Source organism: Salmo salar, chromosome ssa09 (genome assembly GCF_905237065.1).
Source record: "Salmo salar chromosome ssa09, Ssal_v3.1, whole genome shotgun sequence".
Classification (NCBI taxonomy): Eukaryota; Metazoa; Chordata; class Actinopteri; order Salmoniformes; family Salmonidae; genus Salmo; species Salmo salar.
The window spans coordinates 134088821-134113313 of NC_059450.1; the positions used below are offsets into that span (position 1 = coordinate 134088821).

The 24493-nt window shown below is 42.4% G+C and overlaps 3 protein-coding genes across 4 annotated transcripts; 2 read left to right on the forward strand and 1 right to left on the reverse strand.

The window, feature by feature from the left end:
* Positions 1–421: 421 nt before the first annotated feature.
* On the forward strand, positions 422–6713 carry LOC106612988 (lebercilin-like protein; the record flags this gene model as incomplete). The annotated part of the gene is made up of 8 exons (XM_014214771.2): positions 422–548; positions 2243–2520; positions 3603–3845; positions 4072–4209; positions 4945–5014; positions 5103–5233; positions 5408–5498; positions 5806–6713. Coding segments are annotated over 8 exons (1692 nt in total), but the record flags the coding sequence as incomplete, so codon positions are not given.
* An 82-nt stretch (positions 6714–6795) lies between these two features.
* On the reverse strand, positions 6796–18833 carry LOC106612989 (guided entry of tail-anchored proteins factor 1). The gene is made up of 5 exons (XM_014214772.2): positions 18696–18833; positions 16963–17128; positions 7949–8016; positions 7680–7794; positions 6796–7358 (listed from the first exon to the last, which is right to left on the reverse strand). Exons 1-5 carry the CDS (start codon positions 18783–18785, stop codon positions 7285–7287), a joined length of 513 nt encoding a protein of 170 aa, XP_014070247.1. The 5' UTR covers positions 18786–18833; the 3' UTR covers positions 6796–7284.
* A 420-nt stretch (positions 18834–19253) lies between these two features.
* On the forward strand, positions 19254–22600 carry LOC106612990 (high mobility group nucleosome-binding domain-containing protein 3). Of its 2 annotated transcripts, XM_014214773.2 has the most exons (7): positions 19254–19383; positions 19472–19509; positions 20854–20877; positions 20966–20995; positions 21117–21155; positions 21271–21402; positions 21616–22600. In XM_014214773.2, the coding sequence occupies exons 1-7, from the start codon at positions 19359–19361 to the stop codon at positions 21679–21681; spliced, it is 354 nt and encodes a 117-aa protein (XP_014070248.1). In that variant the 5' UTR covers positions 19254–19358; the 3' UTR covers positions 21682–22600. The 2 variants fall into 2 exon arrangements, with proteins under 2 accessions (XP_014070248.1, XP_014070249.1); XM_014214774.2 differs by having other exon boundaries at positions 19296–19509.
* The last annotated feature ends 1893 nt before the right edge of the window (positions 22601–24493 follow it).

Sequence of the window (24493 nt, forward strand, 5' to 3'; positions counted from 1 at the left end):
GTTGAAGTCAGGAAAGGTTTTCAATCAAGCCAATGATTGTCTTCACTCGCTCTGTGTCTTCAATTGGCCTAGCTAGATAACGTTAGATAGCTAGCTAAACGGATTATACTATTAAATAATGTAAGTACGCTATAGTTGGAAGTATAGATTGCTTTGATTCTTATAATTTAACATACAGTGTGGCTAAATGAACTACTTCAACTAATTGGATATCTTTCTGCTATATTACAGAAACTGGTGCAGGCTCATATTTTGCATGGGAGACATGTCTCTAAGTCTGAGACACCACACCAGAGGCATAGTGCAGCAGGACGATGCTAACTATGAAGTTGGAGCAGGGGATGTAGACTCATTCTGCTTTTCAGACCAGTCCACCCCTTCTAGGTCCAGCAGGGGATACAGCAGTAGGACAGGCAGCAGGGTAGACTCTCAGGGGTCATGCACCCAGTCAGACTACGAGGAGGAGGCTGACACTACTGCAAATAGGACCTTTGCCCTCTCACCAAGCAAGAAGCCAGGTCTGGGCACGAAGACAGCTAAAACACGAAGTATGTGATATCTGATATTTCATATCTTCTCATTACTACAGACAACCTAGCTTTCATGACATACAGTGCATTCGGAAAGTATTCAGATCCCTTGACTTTTTCCACATTTTGTTACGTTACAGCCTTATTCTAAAATGGATGAAATCATTTTTTACCCCTCATCAATCTACAAACAATACCCCATAATGACAAAGCGAAAATAGTTTTTTTGCAAATGTTTTTGCAAATGTATTAAAAATAAAAAACGGGGGAAAAAATGTACATACGTATTCAGACCCTTTACTCAGTACTTTGTTGAAGCACCTTTGCCAGCGATTACAGCCTTGAGTCTTCCTGGGTTTGACCCTACAAGCTTGGCACACCTGTATTTGGGGAGTTTCTCCAATTCTTCTCTGCAGATCCTCTCAAGCTCTGTCAGGTTGGATGGGGAGCGTTGCTGCTCAGCTATTATCAGGTCTCTCCAGAGATGTTCGATCAGGTTCAAGTCCGGGCTCTGGCTGGGCCACTCAAGGACATTCAGAGACTTGTCCCGAAGCCACTCCTGCGTTGTCTTGGCTGTGTGCTTAGGGTCGTTGTCCTCCAGTCTGAGGTTCTAAGTGCTCTGGAGCAGGTTTTCATCAAGGATCTCTCCTTCGATCCTGACTGGTCTCCCAGTCCCTGCCACTGAAAAACATCCCCACAGCATGATGCTGCCACCACCATGCTTCACCTTAGGGATGGTGCCAGGTTTCCTCCAGACGTGACGCTTGGCATTCAGGCCAATGAGTTCAATCTTGGTTTCATCAGACCAGAGAATCTTGTTTCTCATGATCTGAGAGTCCTTTAGGTGCCTTTTGTCAAACTCCAAGCGGGCTGTCATGTGCCTTTTACTGAGGAGTGGCTTCCGTCTGGCCACTCTACCATAAAGGCCTGATTGGTGGAGTGCTGCAGAAATGGTTGTCCTTCTGGAAGGTTCTCCCATCTCCACAGAGGAACTCTGGGTTCTTAGTCACCTCCCTGACCAAGGCCCTTCTCCTCCGACTGCTCATTTTGGCCGTGCGGCCAGCTCTAGAAAGAGTCTTGGTGGTTCCAAACTTCTTACATTTAAGAATGATGGAGGCCACTGTGATCTTGGGGACCTTTAATGCTGCAGACATTTTTTGGTACCCTTCCCCAGATCTGTGCCTCGATATAATCCTGTCTCGGAGCACTACGGACAATTCCTTCAACCTCATGGCTTCATTTTTGTTCTGACATGCACTGTCAACTTTGGGACCTTATATAGATAGGTGTGTGCCTTTTCAAATCATGTCCAATCAATTGACTTTACTACAGGTGGACTCCAATCAATTTATAGAAACATCTCAAGGATGATCAATGGAAACAGGATGCACCTGAGCTCAATTTCGAGTCTCATAGCAAATGGTCTGTATACTTATGTAAATAAGGTTTTTCAGTTTTTATTTCTAATACATAATACAAACATTTCTACAAATCTATTTTCGCTTTGTCATTTTGGGGTATTGTGTGTAGATTGATGAGGGGAAAAAACGATTTAATCCATTTTAGAATAAGGCTGTAACGTAACAAAATGTGGAAAAAGTCAAGGGGTCTGAATACTTTCCGAATGTACTGTAAGTGTAGGTCTATAGGCAGAGATGGTTTACAGCATATTCCTATGTACACATCACACTTAGGCACATTTTTCCTCTCAGCGCAAAACAAGGGAGGGGAGTGGTGCAAAAAGAAGAAAAACACTAATTTAAGGAAACACAAGGCCTCTCTCATCCCTCCAATCAAGCCCCTGGAGGGCCCAAACCAGCGCATTAGGTCTGCCCACAGGCACCGCATCAAGGAGCTCAACAGCCAAGTGTGGGAGCTGCAGCAGCAGCTGAGTGGTGTCGCCACAGAGAACAAACTGCTAAAGCTGCTCCAGGTCCGCCACACAGTGGCGCTACAGCGCTTCCAAGACTCACAGAGTGGCCTTCCCCAGGTACGCTGCAGTTTTTCTGGGGGCTTTAATAACTGATCTATAACACAGCTATAACAAACTCTGATCTGTAACACAGCTATAACAAACTCTGATCTGTAACACAGCTATAACAAACTCTGATCTGTAACACAGCTATAACAAACTCTGATCTGTAACACAGCTATAACAAACTCTGATCTATAACACAGCTATAACAAACTCTGATCTGTAACACAGCTATAACAAACTCTGATCTATAACACAGCTATAACAAACTCTGATCTATAACACAGCTATAACAAACTCTGATCTGTAACACAGCTATAACAAACTCTGATCTGTAACACAGCTATAACAAACTCTGATCTGTAACACAGCTATAACAAACTCTGATCTGTAACACAGCTATAACAAACTCTGATCTGTAACACAGCTATAACAAACTCTGATCTCTAACACAGCTATAACAAACTGATCTGTAACACAGCTATAACAAACTCTGATCTATAACACAGCTATAACAAACTCTGATCTATAACACAGCTATAACAAACTCTGATCTGTAACACAGCTATAACAAACTCTGATCTGTAACACAGCTATAACAAACTCTGATCTGTAGCACAGCTATAACAAACTCTGATCGGTAGCACAGCTATAACAAACTCTGATCTGTAACACAGCTATAACAAACTGATCTGTAACACAGCTATAACAAACTCTGATCTGTAGCACAGCTATAACAAACTCTGATCTGTAACACAGCTATAACAAACTCTGATCTGTAACACAGCTATAACAAACTCTGATCTATAACACAGCTATAACAAACTCTGATCTCTAACACAGCTATAACAAACTGATCTGTAACACAGCTATAACAAACTCTGATCTGTAGCACAGCTATAACAAACTCTGATCTGTAACACAGCTATAACAAACTCTGATCTGTAACACAGCTATAACAAACTCTGATCTGTAACACAGCTATAACAAACTCTGATCTGTAACACAGCTGTAACAAACTCATCAGCTAACAACAATAATCTGATCTTGTAGCATTGGCTAAGATCATAATGTTTTGCACCCACCCACACCCTCAGGTCCTGGCCAAGCACGGCAATGAGGTGCGCGGTCTGCAGGAGCTCCTGCGCAAAGCCCGCATCCGCCGCAACAGTCTGTCCAGGCGTCTGCGGGGCACCGAGGAGGAGCTGCTGCGTACCAAGGACATTCTGCACAGGCTGCAGCTGCTCAGCGAGGACCGCAGCCTGAAAGAGAGGGAAGAGCTTAGCCACAGGCTGGCCCTGATCAGTGTGGACCTGAACAGGAAGAACAAGAGAATACAGGTACAGTACATGCACTCACAAGGCAGGGCTGACTCCATGTTCACAGGCCAGGTGGATGCCTGTATTGAAACTGATTGGGTTTTCAACTCTGTCCATCTGTATTGGTCTTCTACGGGGAGACCAATATAGGTGGACAGGGTCAATACAATTATGCTAGATTGATACTGTACACATAGTATCACAATGTTATATCTGTAGTGAAACTTACATATATTGTGTGTTGCAGGACTTGGAAAGACATTTTGAGCTGAGCCAGATATCCTTCAATCGCCATCTTGCCACAGAAACAAGGAAGACCAATGAGGCCAGAGAAATGTCTGATTACCTCCAGGCACAGATCAGTCTGTTGACCAAAAAAATCAAAGTAAGTTTATAAGAACTTGAGAGCAGCAACATAGAGTGTAAAAAACTTTAGGAACACCTTCCTAATATTGAGTTGCACCCCACCCCACCCCCAACCTGGTCAGTCTATATCATGGAAAGAGCAGGTGTTCATAATGTTTTGTACAATCAGTGTAGGTAAACTGTTCCAGATTTGAGTAGATTTGGAACAGTACTGTTGTTTGAAAGAGTGACCATCATTTAACTCGCAGTACTGCAATGTAAACACAAGAGGGTGTCTAATACAGCTGTATTTCAAAAGCCATAATTGAATGAAGCGAAATACCCATTTTCCCTCTCGTAAACTTGCCTGGCTACCCAAACGCTATGCCACGCCCACAGACGTTAGTTTCTTCTCCGCAATGAACCTGGATCTGAGTACCTCCCCGACGATTTCTAGAACGCAAACACACTCTAACCCTTCTGATTGGTCCCAGAAACCGATGGGTTGGGCCAGAGCCAGAACACACATGGGTAACGCAGCGTTTTGAAAATGTGTCATTGGCTTTGATACTCTAATCTAATTGGTTAGAAATGATCCAATCGCTGATTACTTTGTTTTGTTCAACAAATTCAGTTTGAGTCGTCAGGCAACTGGCAACAAACCAGCCTGGTAACAGATATCAGGATGATTACACTACATTTGAGAAAGTAACATTTATTGTACATATTGCATTCTTGAGAAATGGTTTACTGACGCATTTAATACAAAATATAGGAAAAAGAGAGAGAATTGGAGATCCACAATATCTACTCACATAGATTTCCAAATGGCTGGAACGGAAAAGGTACAAAGACATTATGAGCTACTTTTAACATGTTCCAGATCAGACTATTTGTTTTTACTTGAGGCTGAATATCTTTTCACATTTACAGGGGCAAGAGAAACTAAATCTGTTCAAACAGATGACTTATCCTCTCTCCCCATCGAGGCTCCATGCCAACTTGAACTAGAATATGCCTGTTCACTCCAGCATCTGGAGTTGGAGAAGAAGAGTTTGAGCTGGGTACGTAAATTGATTTTGTTCTCTCTCACATTCTGTGCAGAAAGCTGTATAACTGAGTAATGGTCAATAAAACATTTATTCAATATTGACCGATAAAAGCAAGATAGTAACTCCTTGATAAAAGTTTGTGTAGTGAGATCCACTGTAAAGTTGATATCTGGTTGTTTTTTTCAGGAGTCCTTTGCCATCGACTTCACAGACAGAAGTGACGCAGCAGACACGTTAGTGGATGACAGCGGATCAAACAATAATGAAGACTTTGCTGGTAAGGATTTCTTTTATTTTACTATAGACTATTGGGAGAACCAATGAACAGCTGCAAAGCGAAAGGGATATTGAGGAAATAAATGGTTAAATTACATTCTGAAGAGTCTTGTATGTACTCTCCAGTCACAGTATATGCAAAAAAGACAGCAAACACAAAAAACTCCCAAATATTGGGAATAATTAAAGCTCACGTGTCATAGTAATTTACAGGACTGAAATAACCTTTCCTGTGTCATGTTATATCCCCCAAAAAATCGGAGGGAATGACAACCGCTAATGCAAGCAACTATCATATTTATCCACAGAGGATGGAGAGTTGGATGGTGATTCTGACAAGGAGGATCCTCAGCTTCAGGGTGAGGAGGATTGCCTTGCAGAGAAGGCAGCGAGTTCCCCGAAGGCTTCAGGAAAGCAAACAGAGCCATTTGAAAGCCAGGTCCGGTACACTCTGGAGGATTTTCTGAATACAGAACGTGCCAACAAGGCCCTTGAATCCTCTCCCAGGACCAAACGTCTCTACAAATTCAAAGAAACCATCCAGAACCTACACAGTGGAAAGCCTGCCTATACCAGTCATACCCACAGCCTGAGAAAGAGCCCTCCTAGATACATCAAGAGCCAGGCCAGGGTGGAGAACCTTGGGTCTGGGGCATATGAGCCCTCCTTTGTCACTCTACCAGCAGAGAAGTGGCAAAGGCATGACACCAGGGGCCCTCATCCGGAGGATAGTGTAGTCCGCAGCAAGAAGAGCAGCTTGATGAAAGAGCTTTTTGGCCAGGCCCCAATCACTGATCCAATTGCCATGCAGACAGGCAGATCAAGAGTTCAAAGCACAGACCTGGACAGAATGTCATCTCACCATACAGGAGATGCTAGTCCGGTCTCACCTGGGAGAGAGACCAAGATCATTTTTGATTGACCCAAGAACAATACAAAATGATTATCTATTTTCACAAGTTGATTATTTTAATAAATCTTTCATCTGCCATGGCAACTCAACGCATTACTAAATGGAGTATTTGTATACGTGATATTTATAGTGAGTTATATACCTGAAAAGTATTGTTTAACTATTTGTTACAGAGGTAGTATTAAGCTATCTGTTTGTGATTAGAGCATCAAACATTCTGACACTATTGTTCATGACGAATTCCTTAACTCCCTTGAAATCAGATTGTAATGAAAGCAACATTCAATGAAGACCATTCCTATGCCACAATGGTACATTGTACAATTTTGTAACAGCTTCTGTAAAATACCCAAGATGCTAAGAACAACCAACACTTGAGGCCTTCGGATTTCAAATTCTTTATTGTGTTGAAGTACGCATTTTTTCTTATGCATACTTCAACACTTCCAAAACCCAAACAGTAAACTTTGTGATATTAGTTCAGCAAATGAAAATGTGCCACAGACCATGCCTACAATTAACATGAATAACAAATTAACAAAATGACATAACAATTTTAACACTTCTTGCTCAACTCATCTCAATAAGTTGGAATGAGATTTAAATACATGGTAATTAAAACATGCTCATACAATCATTACGCAGAGCAGCAACTTGTGAAATAACATCCAATTCCAAAGCCAACATGAGACACCGTCAAATGTGTGCAATAACACTGGCAATGTAAGGCAACGTTTGAATATGGGGTGCTTTGTAAAAAAGTGCTTACCAACAGTACCGGTTTAAACTTTAATATCAAAGCGCTGAGTAACACTGCCTGACTTCATTCTCAGAACATTTGGGGAATAAATAAGACATGAGAAGATACCATTCCTTAGCTAACAGCATGTAGACCAATAGACACCACTTTGTTGCACACCACCAGCCAGCATGTGATTCCAACTCCACCTGAAAGGATAAAAAGACTGGTTTCAAATAGGTTTCGTCAGAGTTGTCGGTTAGCAGTATTTGATGACAGTTTTCAAAAGAAAAGAAAGTGGAATTTGGATACACAGAGTTTTGAATTCCATGTTAAGATGGAAAAGAGTCATGTGATTCTATCTTCAGTATTTAAAGAGACTGAATAAAAAGGGACATTCAGTAGTCGTCTATAATTAGCCAAGACTAAGTCTTTTACACATTAAACACTAAGCTTGATTACAATGAATTTACCCACAGTGAAAGCGAGTGTGGGCCTCAATTCTCAGGTGTTGAAATCACACAATTTACCTGCTACTCCAGATGGGAAAGCCACCAGCCGCTCCAGGGGGGCAATCCACTTACTGGGTACAACAGTCACTGGGTCAGCATAATACTTCCAAATCAGTGAGATCATCAGAGCAGCCTAGAGAGACAAGAGAAAACAGCCTGATTCAGTGCATCAGAATTACTTGTGCATGTCTCTGGTGGTGACAACTGACATTTAAAAAAAGGTATGTATATTTTGTACATATTAAAGAATATAGGACATATTTCTCATTAAAATATGTTTAACTCACCTGCAGGATATAAAAACCTATATTCACCATCCATTTCATTTTGGCTTGTTGAGCAGTTCTTGACTTGACTGTAAGAAGAAAAACAAAATGACCAATCTGCGCAGGAACCATCTAAATTAATTATTGGTATCCACTCTCTAAATATCAAATTAACATCCACTAAAATGCCTACAGACATACATTAAATGTTAGGAATTTTATCAGATCTAATAACAGTTGCCTTTTGTGTGTTCTTCACAATTAATTTCAGTGTACACTACACAACTTGCATTGCAATAGAACCTGCTTTTTATGGTATGGCGTAAGGGAGGGGTTGGCAGTGACAAATAAGACTGATGTGTGACCAGTTTATACAGTGCATTAAAAAAAAAAAAGTATCTTTATTTAACTAGGCAAGTCATTTAAGAACAAATTCTTATTTACAATGACAGCCTACCCCGGCCAAACCCTAACCCAGACGGCGCTGGGCCAATTGTGCGCCACCCTATGGAACTCCCAATCACAGCCAGTTGTGATACAGCCTGGAATCGAACCAGGCTCTGTAGTGGCACCTCTAGCACTGAGATGCAGTGTCTTAGACCGCTGCGTCTGTCACAATTATCTTCGTCTTCTGACGATATTGCGAAATCGTCATCTGAGAATGTAGACCAATACGCAGCAGGTGTGCAGTTGTTCATTTTGAGCATTTAATTAAATCAAAACGAATACAAAAAAACAAACCGAACGATAAACTGACAGTCTGCAAAGCACAAGGCTCAACACAGAACAATCACCCACAAATAACAAACACACCCTAATATATGGGACTCTCAATCAAAGGCAGATAGACAACACCTGCCTTCAACTGAGAGTCCCAACCCCAATTAACCAAACATAGAAACAGACATACTAGACAAAAATCATAGAATACCTGAAAACCAAACAGTGCCCAAAAACCCCGGAATACTTAAACCAAATGCCTCTTCAACAAAACACACCACCCCAAACCACATAAAACGAATACCCTCTGCCACGTCCTGACCAAACTACAATACCAATTAACCTTATACTGGCCAGGACGTGACAGCGTCACTCGGGTATGACTGGAGAATTTAATGGAGAAATACATGTGGTGCATTTCAATGTGAAAATGCTTTTGATTCTAAAATAGTGAAATATTCCTGTCGTTGAACAGGATTTAAACTTGAAGGCATGTTGGTTGATAGGCAGTGGCCCTGAACTAGAGACAGCATATAAAACACCATAAATCAAGGTCACCTGCGTTGTGACTCATTTAAACAATGTGATAAAGAGTGAACGTGTGGACTTTTTTGGCCATTTTGACAAATTCAAAACTAGATATTTTCAAACAAAACCCCAAAAATTGCCTTTGGGTTTTTGTCACAACCTGTATTTGCCCCTGTACAAAAATATATATATATATACACTGTAACAGAAATCCACTGAGGAATGTTTTCCAAACAAACCATTCTCATTCCTGAGAATTTGTCCATAACGTATCTTTAATTTTTTTTTTAAATCCATCTGAGTATAGTATTTCCTTGTTTGGATATTTGCTCGGTCATAGCCCTTACGGTTGCAGGGCAGGCGCCATAGTGTAATGCAAAGGCTGTCATTCATATGACATTAACTCGTCAAATGGCTGTTGGAGACATGTGGTTGTTGTCTGATAGTCAATGGAGTGTGTGTCTGTATGACACACTCGTAATGGAGCTCTATACTATGCTTCCTGCCTCTGTAGAGTCCAGAGCTATGGTCTGGACATGAAGGAGAGCAACAGGCAGCAGCTGCAACAACAGGCCCCCCAGTGAACACTCAGTCTGTTATCTGAACCCCACCTCCCACTGTCCACACATGGTGCGTTAACATTCAAGTCCCCTACATGCAGCAGAGAGCAGTTTGAAAAACCTAGAGGTATGGATAATTTGGTTTACCGCCTTTTTGCCCCTTATCTTATATAGAAGGTAAATGAGGGAGCTATAGCAAATGCATCTACATTGCTTGCTGTTTGGGGTTTTAGGTTGGGTTTCTGTATAAGCACTTTGCTGATTTGATTTGAGAGGAGCTACAGGAGGGGCTCATCTTAACTGCTGGAATGGAATCAATGGAACAGTATCAAACATCCTATAGCTCCTCCCACCAGCCTGCACTGACCTATAGTAAAAGTCTGACTTCCATCTAACCCCCCCAAAGGTGTGATAATGTCTCACTATTAGAGTTCCAAAAAGGGTCGGAAATTTACCAGGGGAAGTTAAGCCTGGGAATTTGGGGAATTTTGCTTAAATTCATCAAAAAAAGTTAGCTTATAACAGTGAACCTTTTTTGTGGGATACACATAAGGCAACTCTAGGTCTTGTGACATATTTTGGTTAAACTAGCCCCAATTCAATGGAATTGCAACCCTCTGCATGCACAGTGCATTCTTCCATCACATGTACAGCTGATTCTCAAGATCTTGCACAGGAATTAGATGTTAAGTCCACACTACTACACTGTCTGAGCCAAGGACTACATGCTTTCTGGTAAGTTTTGATTACAATACTGGCATGGTTGAATATATTTTATAATGAGATACATGATTTTTTTGTAAACTAGTAGCCTACAGCAAAGTGTGTTTAAATCATTTCTAACTTGTTAATTTCTGCTAGTCAGTTTTTGCTACCATATGGGTTTTAGCTTGCTTGAGCCTGCTAACTGAGGAGTGTTAATTCACCTGATTGGACTTGTTTAATCTAACTGCTTAACTATTTATCTGTACATGGAATGCATGTTATTTTTTTAATTCTAATCTTTACAGGAAAATGCCAAGGGCACTATCTGATGTGTAGAGATATGGGGACAGAAGACAAAGGACAGTGAGACCCTGGCTTAATCTTAGACACATGGAACGTAGGGTGAATATGGAGGGTACGGGGTAACAAGGAGACGGACAGCAGTGGAACTAAGGACACTAGATATGGGAAACGGACCAATGAAACGGGGGGACAGTTTGCGGGACTCTACCCGAAGGAGCAGGTCCCGTGTGGACAGCCATACCCTCTGCCCAATGCGGTAGTGGGGAGCTGGAGTCCGGCGGAGGTACGATACCTGGAGTTGGTCTTGAGAAGTGCTACCCGAGCTCTTCTCCAGGTACGTCGACAGCGGTGGACGAACATCTGGGCCGAGGGTATGTTGACTTCCGGTTCTTGTTCTGGGAAGAGCGGAGGTTGCTTCCCCTTTTGAGTGCTCCATGGGGTGAGTCCCGTTGCTGAACAGGGAAGGGTGTTCCGGGCATACTCCACCCAGAAAGGTTGTCAGCTCCAGGTAGTGGGGTTGGTTGACATCAGACATCTTAGGGTGGTCTCAAGGTCCTGGTTAGCTTGCTGGCCGTTCGAATGGGGGTGGAATCCGGAGGATAGGCTGGTCGACGCCCAAATTAGGGTACAGAACGCCTTCCAAAATTGAGATGAGAATTGAGGACCCCAGTCTGAAACCATATCCACCGGGAGTCCATGGATCCAGAAGAGGTGCTGCACCATGAGCTGGGCCGTTTTCTTGGCAGAGGGATGTTTGGGGAGAGGGATGAAATGAGTGGCCTTAGAGAACCGATCCACCACTGTCAGAATGACGGTGTTGCCATCAGACGGGGGAAGCCCAGTGAGGAAGTCCAGAGAGATATGGGACCAGGGACGATGAGGAACCGGTAGTGGCTGTTGGCCAGAAGGAGCTTGCCGTGGAGTCTTGTTCTGGGCGCACACCATGCATGTGGCAACAAAGGCAGAGACGTCAGGAACCATTGTGGGCCACCAGAAACGTTGTCGGAGGAATGCTAGGGTACGGCGGGAACCTGGATGACAGATTAGCCTGGAGGAATGAGCCCATTCCAGGACCCGGGACCAGACGGCGTTAGGGACAAACAGCCGGTTAGCCGGGCCCTCTTCAGGTCCAGGCTGGGAGCGTTGCGCCTTGCGAACCAGGGTCTCAATACCCCAACCCACTGTGGCTGCAAGGCATGAGGTACGGATAATGGTTTCGGAGACCGAAGGTGTGGCAGAGGAACTGTATAGGCGGGAGAGAGCGTCAGGCTTAACATTTTTGGGCCCTGGGCGGTAGGAAACAGTGAAGTTGAATCTAGTAAACAAGAGAGCCCACCGAGCCTGCCTGGAGTTAAGGCGCTTGGCTGTACGGAGATATTCCACATTTTTATGGCCGGTCCAGACCAAGAATGGCTGTTCTGTTCCTCCCAGCCAGTGCCTCCACTCTCCCAATGACATCTTGACCGCCAGGTTGCCTACGTCATAGTTCCTCTCTGCAGGAGTGAGACGATGGGACAGGAAGGCACTGGGATGAAGCTTTTGGTCCTGGGCAGATCGCTGGGACAGGATGGCCCCCACTCCAACATCAGAAGCATCAACCTCTACCACAAATTGACGAGACGGGTCCGGATGGATGAAGATGGGTGCTGTTGTGAACCAATGCTTCAGGTCCACAAAGGCTTTGTCGACAGCTGGAGACCATGTGAACGGTACTTTGGGAGAGGTGAGTGCAGAGAGGTGGGCCGCCAGAGTGCTGTAACCCCGAATGAAACTGCGGTAGAAGTTAGCAAAGCCTAGGAATCGTTGCAACTGCTCCCTGGACTTAGGTTGAGGCCAATCCACCACTGCTTTCACCTTTCCAGGATCCATCTGGACAATACCCTCAGCAATGACATATCCCAGAAAGGCGATTGTAGAGTGGTGGAACTCACACTACTCAGCTTTCACACGAACAATTGCTTCTACAGGAGGCGCTGAAGGACCTGCCTGACATGAAGAACATGTTCTTGGGCAGACCGGGAAAAAAACAGGATGTCGTCAAGGTAGACGAACACAAAACGGTTTAGCATGTCCCGGAGCACATCGTTTACCAAAGCCTGGAAGACAGCGGGGCGTTGGTGAGACCAAACGGCATGACCTGCTACTCATAATGTCTGCTGGCTGTGTTGAAGGCTGTTTTCCAATCATCCCCTACGCGTTTTCCAATCATCCCCTACGCGTATCCAAACCAGGTGGTAGGCATTCCGAAGGTCCAGCTTGGAAAAAAGGGTGGCCCCCTGGAGAGGTTCAAAAGCCGAGGAGAAAGGAGTGGTAGGGGGTACCGATTTTTAACCGTAATGTCATTCAGTCCCCAGTAGTCAATGCACGGACGCAGGGTCTTGTCCTTCTTCTCAACAAAGAAAAACCCTGCGCCGGCAGGAGTTGCAGACGGACGGCGCCAGTAGCCAGAGACTCCTCTATGTACTCCTCCATAGCCTTTGTCTCCGGCCCGTATAGAGAATATAGCCGACCCTGAGGTGGTGTGGTACCTGGGAGAAGATCAATGACATAATCATAAGGACGGTGCGGGGGGAACGGAAGTAGCATGTGGCTTACTGAAAACTTCAAGGAGGTCATGGTATTCAGTGGGAATTTCAGAAACAACCAAAGCCTTGCTAACATCCTGACCAAGACGTCTGGGGGAAGGCTGTGTAGCTTGAAGACAGTGGGAATGGCAAAATGGGCTCCAACCCAGGATGGAGCTCGTGGTCCAGTCAATAACAGGGTTGTGTTTTTGGAGCCATGAAAATCCCAAGAGAACAGGAACATGGGGAGATGCAATAAGGAAGAACTGTATGGTCTCACTGTGGTTACCTGAAACCCATATATGAACGGGCACAGTACTATGGGTGACTACCTACTGAGCGGCCGTCCAGTGCCCTAGCATCCATGGGAACCGAGAGAGGTTGAGTGGGAATACCAAGCTCTGAAGCAATAGTAGCATCCATAAAACTTTAAATCAGCCCCAGAGTCAATGAGCACTCGGAGAGACAGACTGGTCTCCACACAGCAAAAGCACAAAAAAAGGTGCGTGGGTGATGGGAAATAGGGAACTCCCAGTCTGGCTCACCAGAGTACTTGTACCCACCAGAGACAAAGGTTTCCTAACAGGGCAGGTAGCTATATAATTTCCTGCCCCTCCACAGTACAGACAACAATTTGAACTCAGCCTACGTGAGCGTTCCCCAACCAATAACCTGGCTTTTCCCAATTGCATAGGCTCAGAAGTATCCAACTCACCCGTCGTTGATGATTCACGAGGGAACTCGGGGGGCTTCGGATCCTCTCGGAAAAACTGCCTTCGGGAACTTCTGGATTCCTTCGAAGGTGAGCGAGCCATAGCGGATCAACGAGTGTGCCCGAGACCAGACCTCTCACTCCTGCATTCCCTTAGGCGTCCATCAATTGTAATGGTGAGGGAGATGAGGGAGTCGAGGTCCACCGGTAATTCCCGAGCAGCTAGCTCATCGTTTACCACCTCACATAATCCGTGAAGAAAGGTATCGAAAAGAGACTCCGGATTCCAGGCACTCTCGGTTGGCCAACGTGCGAAAATCAACCACGTAGTCTGCCACACTACGGGAGTTTTGAAGTAATTCAAGAAGTTCACTGGCCGCCTCTTTCCCGGATACCGGAGAATCAAATACCTTCCTCACCTCTGCCATGAAATCCTCCAGATGACAAGAAATGGCGTATTGTTGCTCCCAAACTGCCGTAGCTCAGGAGAGCGGCCTTCCTGACATTAGCGTAATAATATACGCTATCGTCGACCGGTCCGCAGGGAACGAAGATGGATGCAGCTAAAAAAATAAGGGAGCATTGAGAAAGATAACCCCGGCAGGTTCCAGGACCCCCAGAATATCGCTCCGGAGGTGGTAAGCGGGGGTTCCTGGGGAGCTGGGGTAGGCTGTACAAACCCACCACTGATAGTTGTAACGGCAGTCTTAGTAATGAAACCAAGGTGCAGCGGAGGACGTGTGTTCATCTTGAAATTGAATTGAAAAAGAGAACACTACAAAAATAAACAAAAGACGACAGTAAAACAGTCCTGTCAGGAAATACTCTAAACAGAAAACAATCACCCACCAACCCCAAAGGAAAAACAGGCTGCCTATGTATGACTCCCAATCAGCAACAACGAACTACAGCTGTTCCTGATTGGGAGCCACACAGGGCCAACCAAAGAAACAAACCAACATAGAAAAATAAACATAGAACGCCCACCCATGTAACACCCTGGCCGAACCAAAATAGAGAACAAAAACCCCTCTCTATGGCCAGGGCGTTACAATAGTAGACAGGTTACTGGGTGGTTGAGAGGTCTGAGGTGGCAGGTTGCCTATGAGCTAACTCACTGATTCGCACCATGATAGCCTTGAACCCGTGGTCATGACATTCTGTCAGGGAACGAAGCCCTTCCAAAAGGTCCAGCAGTAGATCCTCATGCCACCCAATGGTGGCTCCCTGCAAGGAGACAGCGTGGCGGAGCTGGACCAAGTCTGCTGGGTCTGTCATGGCCAGTTCGTACTACAAAGGCACAAGGCGAGACACAGATGCAGACACGGGATGCAGATGGTTTGAGTCTTTGATATTTATTATATCCAAAAGGGGTAGCGTGAAGACTTCTGCCTGAAGCTCATACACGCCGCAGCATACATGTTGGACCCCAAGTATGCTGGCAAGAGCATCCTGTCTGGTGCAGAGATCAACAAGGCCTAAGGTGTCATCACTACCGTGTCTCGCCACCTTGGCCTAGATGAGGACAAGGTTTTTGGCAGTTTGGCAAAGTACACTTCCAAGCAAGGGCTTTGGGATGGAGATGCAATATGGCAGTCATGCCAACATATCTCATCAGCCACCTGGTGGAAAGGACTTTGTGGATCTGAGGCACTTTCCCTTGTTGCCTCCATCATCCTTCAAATCCCACCAACATCAGCCACCTCAGAGCGCAACTGGGCCTTGTTTGGGAACACACACACCAAAACACGCAACAGGCTGACCAATACAAGGGTTGAAAAATTGGTGGCCATCCAGGAAAATTTGAGGCTTTTTGAGCCTGACAACGAGCCATCCTCAACAAGGTTGGAAAGTGACAGTGAAGATGAGGCCTCAGAGTCTGATGTTCAAGAGGTGGACATTAAGGAGGTCCAGGGAGAAGACATGGAAGCCTGAGAGGAAGACAGTCTAGAAACTAAAGCTTTGCTTATCATTTTACAGATGTATGTTGAAAACGTTTTTGGGTGATATGATGGATCATTGGGGATCATTCAATATTCCCTTTCTTTTGTTGTTCAGTGAAATCATCCCATGTGAAGAGTCAACTTATTTAATTAAAGTTCAATTCGTAACTAAATATTTAGAAATCGTTATTTCTATTGGAAGGATGTAATCATTTGCAATTATGTCTACTTATGATAAGGTAAAATGTTTATGTTTCTGTCTCCATATGATATGGTAAATATATCCAATGCAAAAAAATCTACATTTAAATGATATTAATTTGCATGTATTTCCGTTAATTCCCATATATTCCCGTTAATTCCCATGGAAAGTTTCCACCTCTGAATATTCCCCAAAATGTGCAACCCTACTCACTATCAGGGATTTTTCTGCCATTGCAATCTCTGGGTGGGCAGCCTAAGCATTTTTTCAGGACACCTAATTCCAAACAGTGTTAAATTTTAAAAAATTATAATTATACACTACATTTTTGGGATGGAAAAACACTTTCAGTGTAAACTTAAACAACTAAAACCAGCTATAAAGTATGTAGAAAATATAAAATACATATATTTTTTTATTAAATAACCTTTATAAAAGCTAGAATATCAGGGAGAATTGAAAATTCCAAAAGCAATGAATTTAGCAGTATTGATTTTGTTATTATGGTTGAGCAAAAGAACACAGCATTAGCAATGGTGAATTGCAAGAAATAAGCTTTAAAACAATTTTCTCTTAGCTCCATTGCAGAATGTGGAATTGCATGAAATTAACTTTAAAACTGCAAAAATGTATCTCAGCTCCATGAACAAAATGTGTAGAACTGCAGGAAATTTCTCTACATGGCCAAGATGGGGGTGTAGAGAAATTCAGCAGAGCCAACTGGCCCGACCACGCCCATTGCCACGCCCCTGCCACAAGGACCACCTAAACCCACTTTAAATTGTGTGTCTCTCTTACCATGTGTCTTCAGCTTGTCAGTCATCTTGTTGATTTTGCGCTCTAGTCTGGCGTATCTGGCAAACTCATCCATCATGCTAACGGAGTTGTGCTCCTTCTTCATCTCCTGGATCTCAGCCCTCATATCCCTCTCCTGCTCAGCATCGTTCTGAAGGACCTTCGACAGCTTCACATCCCAACAGACAAACATTTAATGGCTAATACACTACAGGTATAGCCTAGTTTCTGATAGGAGATAACTTTGGGATGGTTACCAGTTTTCCCTTGATCATGACTCAGTTTGATTACACATAATTCATTGGACGAAGGCGTCTTCTATACAGTGGAACTTTGTTAAGAGCCCCGACACTCAATATGAACATAAACACGCATCGCTTGAGGTACGGTTTTGGAAGTATAAGAAAGGACCTTATCTTTTATATCAGCGAGAAATAAAGGTACATTTAAACACACCTTGATAGGTTTAGGGTTAGTGTTCCCACGCGGCCATATCTCCATATTACAGCGCTTGTTTATGGCAGACAAGAGGCGGCCACCAGTGCTAATTAGCATGCTCCGAACACCTGTGTGTAAGTGTAATTCGGGAAGTGTAGCGGAAGTGTAGTTTCTTCGGATGGAGGCCCCCATAGCTGTATGGATCTGTGCAAAACTGCTACAGTAAGTGTAGATTTAAAAAAAAATCTGAAACATTCTTTCTCTCTGGTGAAAGATAAGGGCCATATGTTTCGAAAGCCGAATCGCAAGTGATGATTATTGATGTTTCTAAACATTAAAACACAGTGTCAGGATTGTAGTTCACATGAGGTAGTCGTGGAGGGAGCTAATGGCTGAAAACTGAAGGCAGAATGGCGCCTAGAGTTTGAGAGCTAGTTACCAGTATGTTACTGCAACAAAAGTGCAAAAGTATAGGAAAGTTGTATTATGTCCGATAAACACTGTACGTCATCCTGTTAAATGTGTTGTTCTGATAGTCAATGACGTAGGATACCAAATGTTTTACTCATTTAAATGTCTATTTTCTTTGTAATGAAATTGCCTTGGCAAGTGACAAGTATTTTCTGCCTCCATAGGTCATTTATGGTTTATTGCATTAGAACATGCAACACCTGGTTTAGGAGTATATTGCTTAATAAGGCACAAGGAGGTGTGGTATATGGCCAAAATATCACATCTACGGGCTGTTCTTAAGCACGATGCAATGCGGAGTGCCTCGATACAGCCCTTAGTCATGGTATATGTGTCATATCCCACAAACCACAGAGGTGCCTTATTGCTATTATAAACTGGTTACAAAATTAATTAGAACAGTAAAAATAAATGTTTTGTCATACCAATGGTATATGGTCTTATATACCATGGCTTTCAGCCAATCAGCATTCAGGGCTCGACCCACCCAGTTTATAACAACCCATATTCTATGCCTATAGGCTAGAAATACCATAAGACTTCAGATGTATTGACATGTTATGGTTGCTATTTGAATCTGTACCCAATAGATAACTACACGGCATTATCTACCCGGGAATATTATCAGCCTAGCACACCTTCCATTATCCAATGTAACAATTTGCCAACAGGATGGAATGGTTAGTTAGCTTCGTTGTTTGAGGGGCGCGAGAGGTGAAATAGCAAGCTAGCTAATTTAACCTGGGCAAATCTGCCAAAACATTACATGATTTACAAGCCAATCCTGCATTTCTCACACGACCAATGCCTAAATAACCCCTACTTACGAAAGAGGAAATGGTCGGCAACAGTATTTTGAAGAGATTGCACAAAAAGACAGATCCCAGCACCAGGAACCAAGCGCACCCGGCAGCCATTTTTCGTATCAACCTTTGTTGCTGCTGCGCTCATCATAAATGGAAGACACATCCAGTCTGAACTATGGGCTGATTTTCACATTAGAAACGCTTATTTATTCAAATACAACATATTTTATTAACTTCAAATCATTATGAGAATGTGCAAAATATATGCATAAGAAGATGTAATATATCAATTCATAATCCACATGGGCTAAATGTACTAAATTACTTTATTCAATAAAAAAAAATTGACAATTCTATAAGGGTCATTTACAGTATGTCTACATTATTCTAAATGACTAAATGACTAAATTGTAATATCAACGAAAATAACACAATTTGAAGCTATTCCCACCCCTTTAATAAAAATTGAAAGTTGGAACGACTGATTGGCATACAGACATACCCACACAGGTAACTTGCTATGGTTTAAAAATATGTTGCCTGGACCTTAAAGCCAATCAATGGCAACAAGGGGCGGAGAATGCATTGGCCGTCAGGTTGGTAGGATAAGGAATATAATATAGAGAGGGGGATCCAATCCGGTTTCAGCTCGTTTCTGTACGTAGGCCTACTGATGGAACATTTATGTTAGTTACAGTGTGTTCTGAAGGTACTGACTGAGTTACATCGAACACTTTCAGAAGCCTTCACTGAATTTTCAGTAACTGAGAAGGCTAATTTGTTATCTTCTTTTCTAGACAATACAAGTAAAGCAGCCATGCCGAAAAGAAGCAAAGTAAGTTGGATTGTGTACCTTTAATTTAAACCTTATTTTACAATATATAATTTAACACAGGAAGTGTTTTATAAATACCTGCAACAATTGCATGTACGCTAAAATATGCTTGATACAATGTAACACTTTTGCTTTAAAGTCTGAATGTTTTTGTGTGTCTGTCATGTTGTAATGGAAGTGGCGCCTTTTTACTTAGTGCGGTAACATTTTCCATTCGATCTCACTTTCTCCTTTTAACAACCCATACATGATCAACTATCGCAGCTTGTGCTTTTTATATAAGTAACGTAATCATATAATATAATTCCACCCAAATTTTGGGTATTTCATTATTGTAAAGTAGCTTAATAGCCTTCTCAGCAATGAGATCAGACAAAGGGGTGTAACCCACCAGAGATGTAAGTAAGCTACATGTTGCCATTGCAGAAATGCGTGCATGAACTAGAGGATATTTTGTGAATATTGGAAGTGCTTTAATCGCCTACATATTAAGTTCACGTTTGTATTCAAATACTTTTAATAGCCCCGTTTTAATCCTAAAAAAAAACAGATGCTTGTGGCATCGTATATTATCACTTTGTGTCCTGTGTGCAGTAAAGCGTAGTGTAATGCGCGACACCCTATGGCATGGAAAGGTACAGTCTTTGGAGTGTCATGGCAGCCCTTGCAAATACGAAAGGCATCGACAACTCAGCGTTATGTATCACTTAAATGGGGTCATAGAATAATTAGTTTTAAAGAAAAAGACCACCTGAATTATAGGTGGTCACGGTAATAAAAAAATGTTTTGCTATTTGTTCGTGCGTATTTCCTGTCTTTGCTTTCCTAATGCAACATTGACAGCGCATAAGGGATCGTATAGGGGTGGATCAGGGAATTATAGATATTACTAATGGCGGGATCATACAGTAGACTGGTTGACATGGCGGGTGGATGGATGCCTTCATGTAACACATCTCCGTGTGTTGCTGGTGGATTGGGGGGGGGGGGCGCATTTGGCCTTTATGTGTATAGGCTCCTAAAGCCTGACTATAACATACTATTTTACTTGTCGCTCTCCCAGTAACTGGTACCACAAAGGCTCTATTTTTGCATCATGACAATGGGAAAAGTCAAATGGCATAGTAATGTAAATACGTTAGCCTCCCCTCCCCCACCCAGTTTCAGATTACATAATTCCTCGTTAATTTGGGGGTGGAGCGGCGGGGGTACAGCATGTGAGCCCATCCCCCTCCCCAAGCATTACACTCCCACTTCTCCCGGCCGCTCCCGATCCATGAATGTGGGATTGTTGTTCTTGGTTTATACTAACATTTTATTTTCTCTCTCTCCCCACCCCCACAGGCAAGTAATGACACTGAAGTCGAGGTTAGTATTTGATGCTGTTATATTTGTCCATTATAAATAAATTATTTTTCTGCAATAACTGATTTAACTTTTTTGTTTTTCTCACCAGCCAAAAAGGCGATCCACAAGGTTGTCATCCGTAAGTTTACTATATATCATAATATTTATATGTTGTATAGCCTATTTATGATGTTTTCGATTAATAGATGCTATTGTCTATTTGTAATTGGACTAATTATCAAATATTCATTATTTTGCAGAAACCCACTACTCCGGCTAAACCAGAGCCTAAGACAAAGGTAAAAACAAATGTTGTAATTGTCAGCTTTTGCTGAAACCAAAAAGCACCCAATTATTATGCGTACTATGCATTTTTATATTGACATGTATATCATGTTTGTCTGTTTCTTGTAGACACCAGTCAAGGCAGCAGCCAAGCCCAAAAAAGTAAAGGAGGTAGTAGAGAAGGTCAAGCCTGAGGAGAAGAAAGAAGCTCCTGAGGAAAAAGCAGCACTGGCAGAAAACGGAGAGACCAAAGATGAGGAGGTAAGACTTGTTGGTTTAGTTTCAATTATACGATACGCCATGCCACTGATATATACAGCATTCAAAATCAGGAGTATTAGGTATTACAAACAGGCCAACTATTATAATTGGCATTGACAGCTGTTTGTCCCCCACACACAAAAATATTGTATAACCAACAAGACCTAAAAACTATCCTATAATATGAGAATGTTATTTTTTTTCATCCTCCAGGAGGCAGCAGAAGTGGCAGATGCTGATGCAGATGAGCCTGAGAAAGAGGAGGATGAGGCAGAATAATATGCTTACACTTTTGCCAGTGCTCCCCGTACCTCCTTTCTTGTACAATGCAGAGGAATATTTTTATCAACTATTTTCTTAAGAAAAGGCAGGTTGTGTAGTAGTAAGATTGTAGAAACACTTTTTTTCCTTTTCCCCTTTTTTTACACCTCTGGAAGAAAAGTTATGGTCATTGTGTGTTTCCCTTTTCTTTTGTAGTCTGGGGCACTTGTCAGAGGGAGGGGGGGCAGGTTTGCAGCAATGACATGCAATCATGCCAATATCAGGAATTTGTTATTCAACTGGGAGAGCTTGTCTGACACTAACATTCCATAGGCTTTATGAGGGACAGTTTATTTAACCTGTATTGTATGGGGAAGGGTTGGAGGGGTTTATACACAATAATACTTGTTTGATTTTTGTTTATAATGGGTAGGAAGGTGGTGACTGTTTAAGCTGTGCTCTATGAATATTAACTGTTTTATGAATCCACAGTTATGGTTCATCATCATCCTCCCTAGTACATGTACTGGATTTTTTGTCAGGCCTGTGCATTATGTTAAATGTTGTTTGACTCTGTTCGGTGATGGCATTGCAATAACATTTGATATAGCTGCTGTGAAACTAAGTTTTTTTTCCATAATTTCTATGCAGTATGTAATGGTACGTTGTGAGGAATGGGGATGGTTCATGTGTTTTTAGCCAAGCTAATAACATGAAATGCATTACAGTGTTAAACATACTGGTTGTAGCTTATCCTTTTGGGGATACTGATAAACATGACTGTAATTTCACTTAATCTTTCAAGTGAACATAGCAGCTGTAGCAAGATATACATGTGGTTTTAGGATTTTATGTACAGTATTTCTCCTTTTTTTGTAGCTGTATCTGTGTTATGATTGATATAAACATGCCAATTTAATTAAATGGTTGTAATTTCTCTGTTTTCTCTGTTCTCTTATTGATCACAAGTGAAATAAAAACTGTATACACGTGATATTCTAATTCACAGACACTTACTATGCATTAAATACTCTAATATCTCTTATACCATATTGATTGAAAATGTGTGATTGTTTTTTGGTGCTTGCCAAATATTGAGCAAATGTCTGTAATTCTATTAGGCCAGTGTAGCCATACACCACCTATTCGACAAGTAGCTGCATGACAATCACAATATTTTAGGGATTGTCAACTTGTGGCCTGAATTCGTCCCGTTATTGATTTTATTCCCCCGGCCCCAAGTTTTCGGAATAAATTCTAATAGCCTACAAAGATCCGTTGGGCTTCTTGTGTAAATTTGCAGAGTGCACATTATATATATTTATGTTCAGGCCCCGACCGTCCGCCCAGGAAAAAATGCCAAAAATCAGCTGAATCTAGTTGATGGCCCATTAACTATTTCAACCAATTAGTTACCTATTAATAACAGTTATAACTATTCATAAAGTTATGCTTTTTTATAAGTAACTATTCAGTTATACCTACTTATGAAGCTTTCATATCTGTTGCATATGTCATTCTTTTTTCAATATGACTTTTTTTTTTAAACACAAATGACATTTGTTGTACCATAAATACATAGCCTAGAATGGGTCGTGTCTTGAAGGGATGCCGCTAATATCAGTGACATCAAAACTTTCATATTTGAATAGCACCGGGGAGGATTTTTGCGTTTTAACTAACCTTAACATAATTCTCCAAACCTGCAGCGTAAATTCTCCTGACCTGCTATGAAAAGTCACTTCTGACATTAGCTGCATATCCCATCTAGTCAAGATCCCTCAAATGCAAGTGCAGGATAGACACCACATGGAGACTAGAAAACAATATACAGTATTTACATGATGTAAGAAATGTGGGTATATCATGTCATGTTATTTTTAGACAAATGTCAAAAAATAAATATTCCTGAAATTGTCATAGCACTAATATTTTGGCTACTTGTCAATTCAATTGAAGCCTACTGTGCAGTGCACAGGAGAACGCTTCCTGTCGGAATGCATAGTGCCAACTGTAAAGTTTGGTGGAGGAGGAATAATGGTCTGTGGCTGTTTTTCATGGTTCGGGCTAGATCCCTTATTTCCAGTGAAGGGAAATCGTAACGCTACAGCATACAATGATATTCTAGACGATTCTGTGCTTCCAACTTTGTGGTAACAGTTTAGGGAAGGCCCTTTTCTGTTTCAGCGTGACAATGCCCCGTGCACAAAGCGAGGCCCATACAGAAATGGTTTGTTGAGATCGGTGTGGAAGAATTTGACTGGCCTGCACAGAGCCCTGACCTCAAACCCATTGAACACCTTTGGGATGAATTGGAACACTGACTGCGAGCCAGGCCTAATCGCCCAACATCAGAGCCTGACCTCACTAATTCCCTTGTGGCTGAATGGAAGCAAGTCCCCACAGCAATGTTCCAAAACCTAGTGGAAAGCCTTCCCAGAAGAGTGGAGGCTGTTACAGCAGCAAAGGGGGAACCAACTCCATATTAATGCCCATGATTTTGGATTGAGATGTTCCACAAGCAGGTGTCCACATAATTTGGGTCATGTAGTGTATTTACATGATGTAAGAAATGTGGGTCTATCATGTCATATCGTCAGACAAATGTCTAAAAATAAAAAGATAATATTCCTGATATTGTCATAGCACTAATATTTCGCCAACGCAATTGAAGCCTATCGTGCACTGCACAGGCTAATACTGCATTGTTCTCATCAGCATTGCATAGCCTATTTGTCTATACACCACACATGGATGTTTTTCTTTAATCAGTTGAGTTATTGAAACAAAGCCTAAATAGTGTAGCTAAGTGAGTGTATCAAAGACAAAT

Excerpts from the sequence above, each read along its gene's own strand:
- LOC106612989 (XM_014214772.2), bottom strand. The coding sequence starts at position 18,785 with ATGGCTGCCGGGTGCGCTTGGTTCCTGGTGCTGGGATCTGTCTTTTTG. Across the intron at positions 8,017-16,962 it reads TGACAAGCTGAAGACACATG|TCAAGTCAAGAACTGCTCAA; the intron begins GTAAGAGAGACA and ends TTCTTCTTACAG. Across the intron at positions 7,795-7,948 it reads TAGGTTTTTATATCCTGCAG|GCTGCTCTGATGATCTCACT; the intron begins GTGAGTTAAACA and ends TTGTCTCTCTAG.
- LOC106612990 (XM_014214773.2), top strand. The coding sequence starts at position 19,359 with ATGTTAGTTACAGTGTGTTCTGAAG. Across the intron at positions 20,996-21,116 it reads GATCCACAAGGTTGTCATCC|AAACCCACTACTCCGGCTAA; the intron begins GTAAGTTTACTA and ends ATTATTTTGCAG. Across the intron at positions 21,156-21,270 it reads AACCAGAGCCTAAGACAAAG|ACACCAGTCAAGGCAGCAGC; the intron begins GTAAAAACAAAT and ends TGTTTCTTGTAG.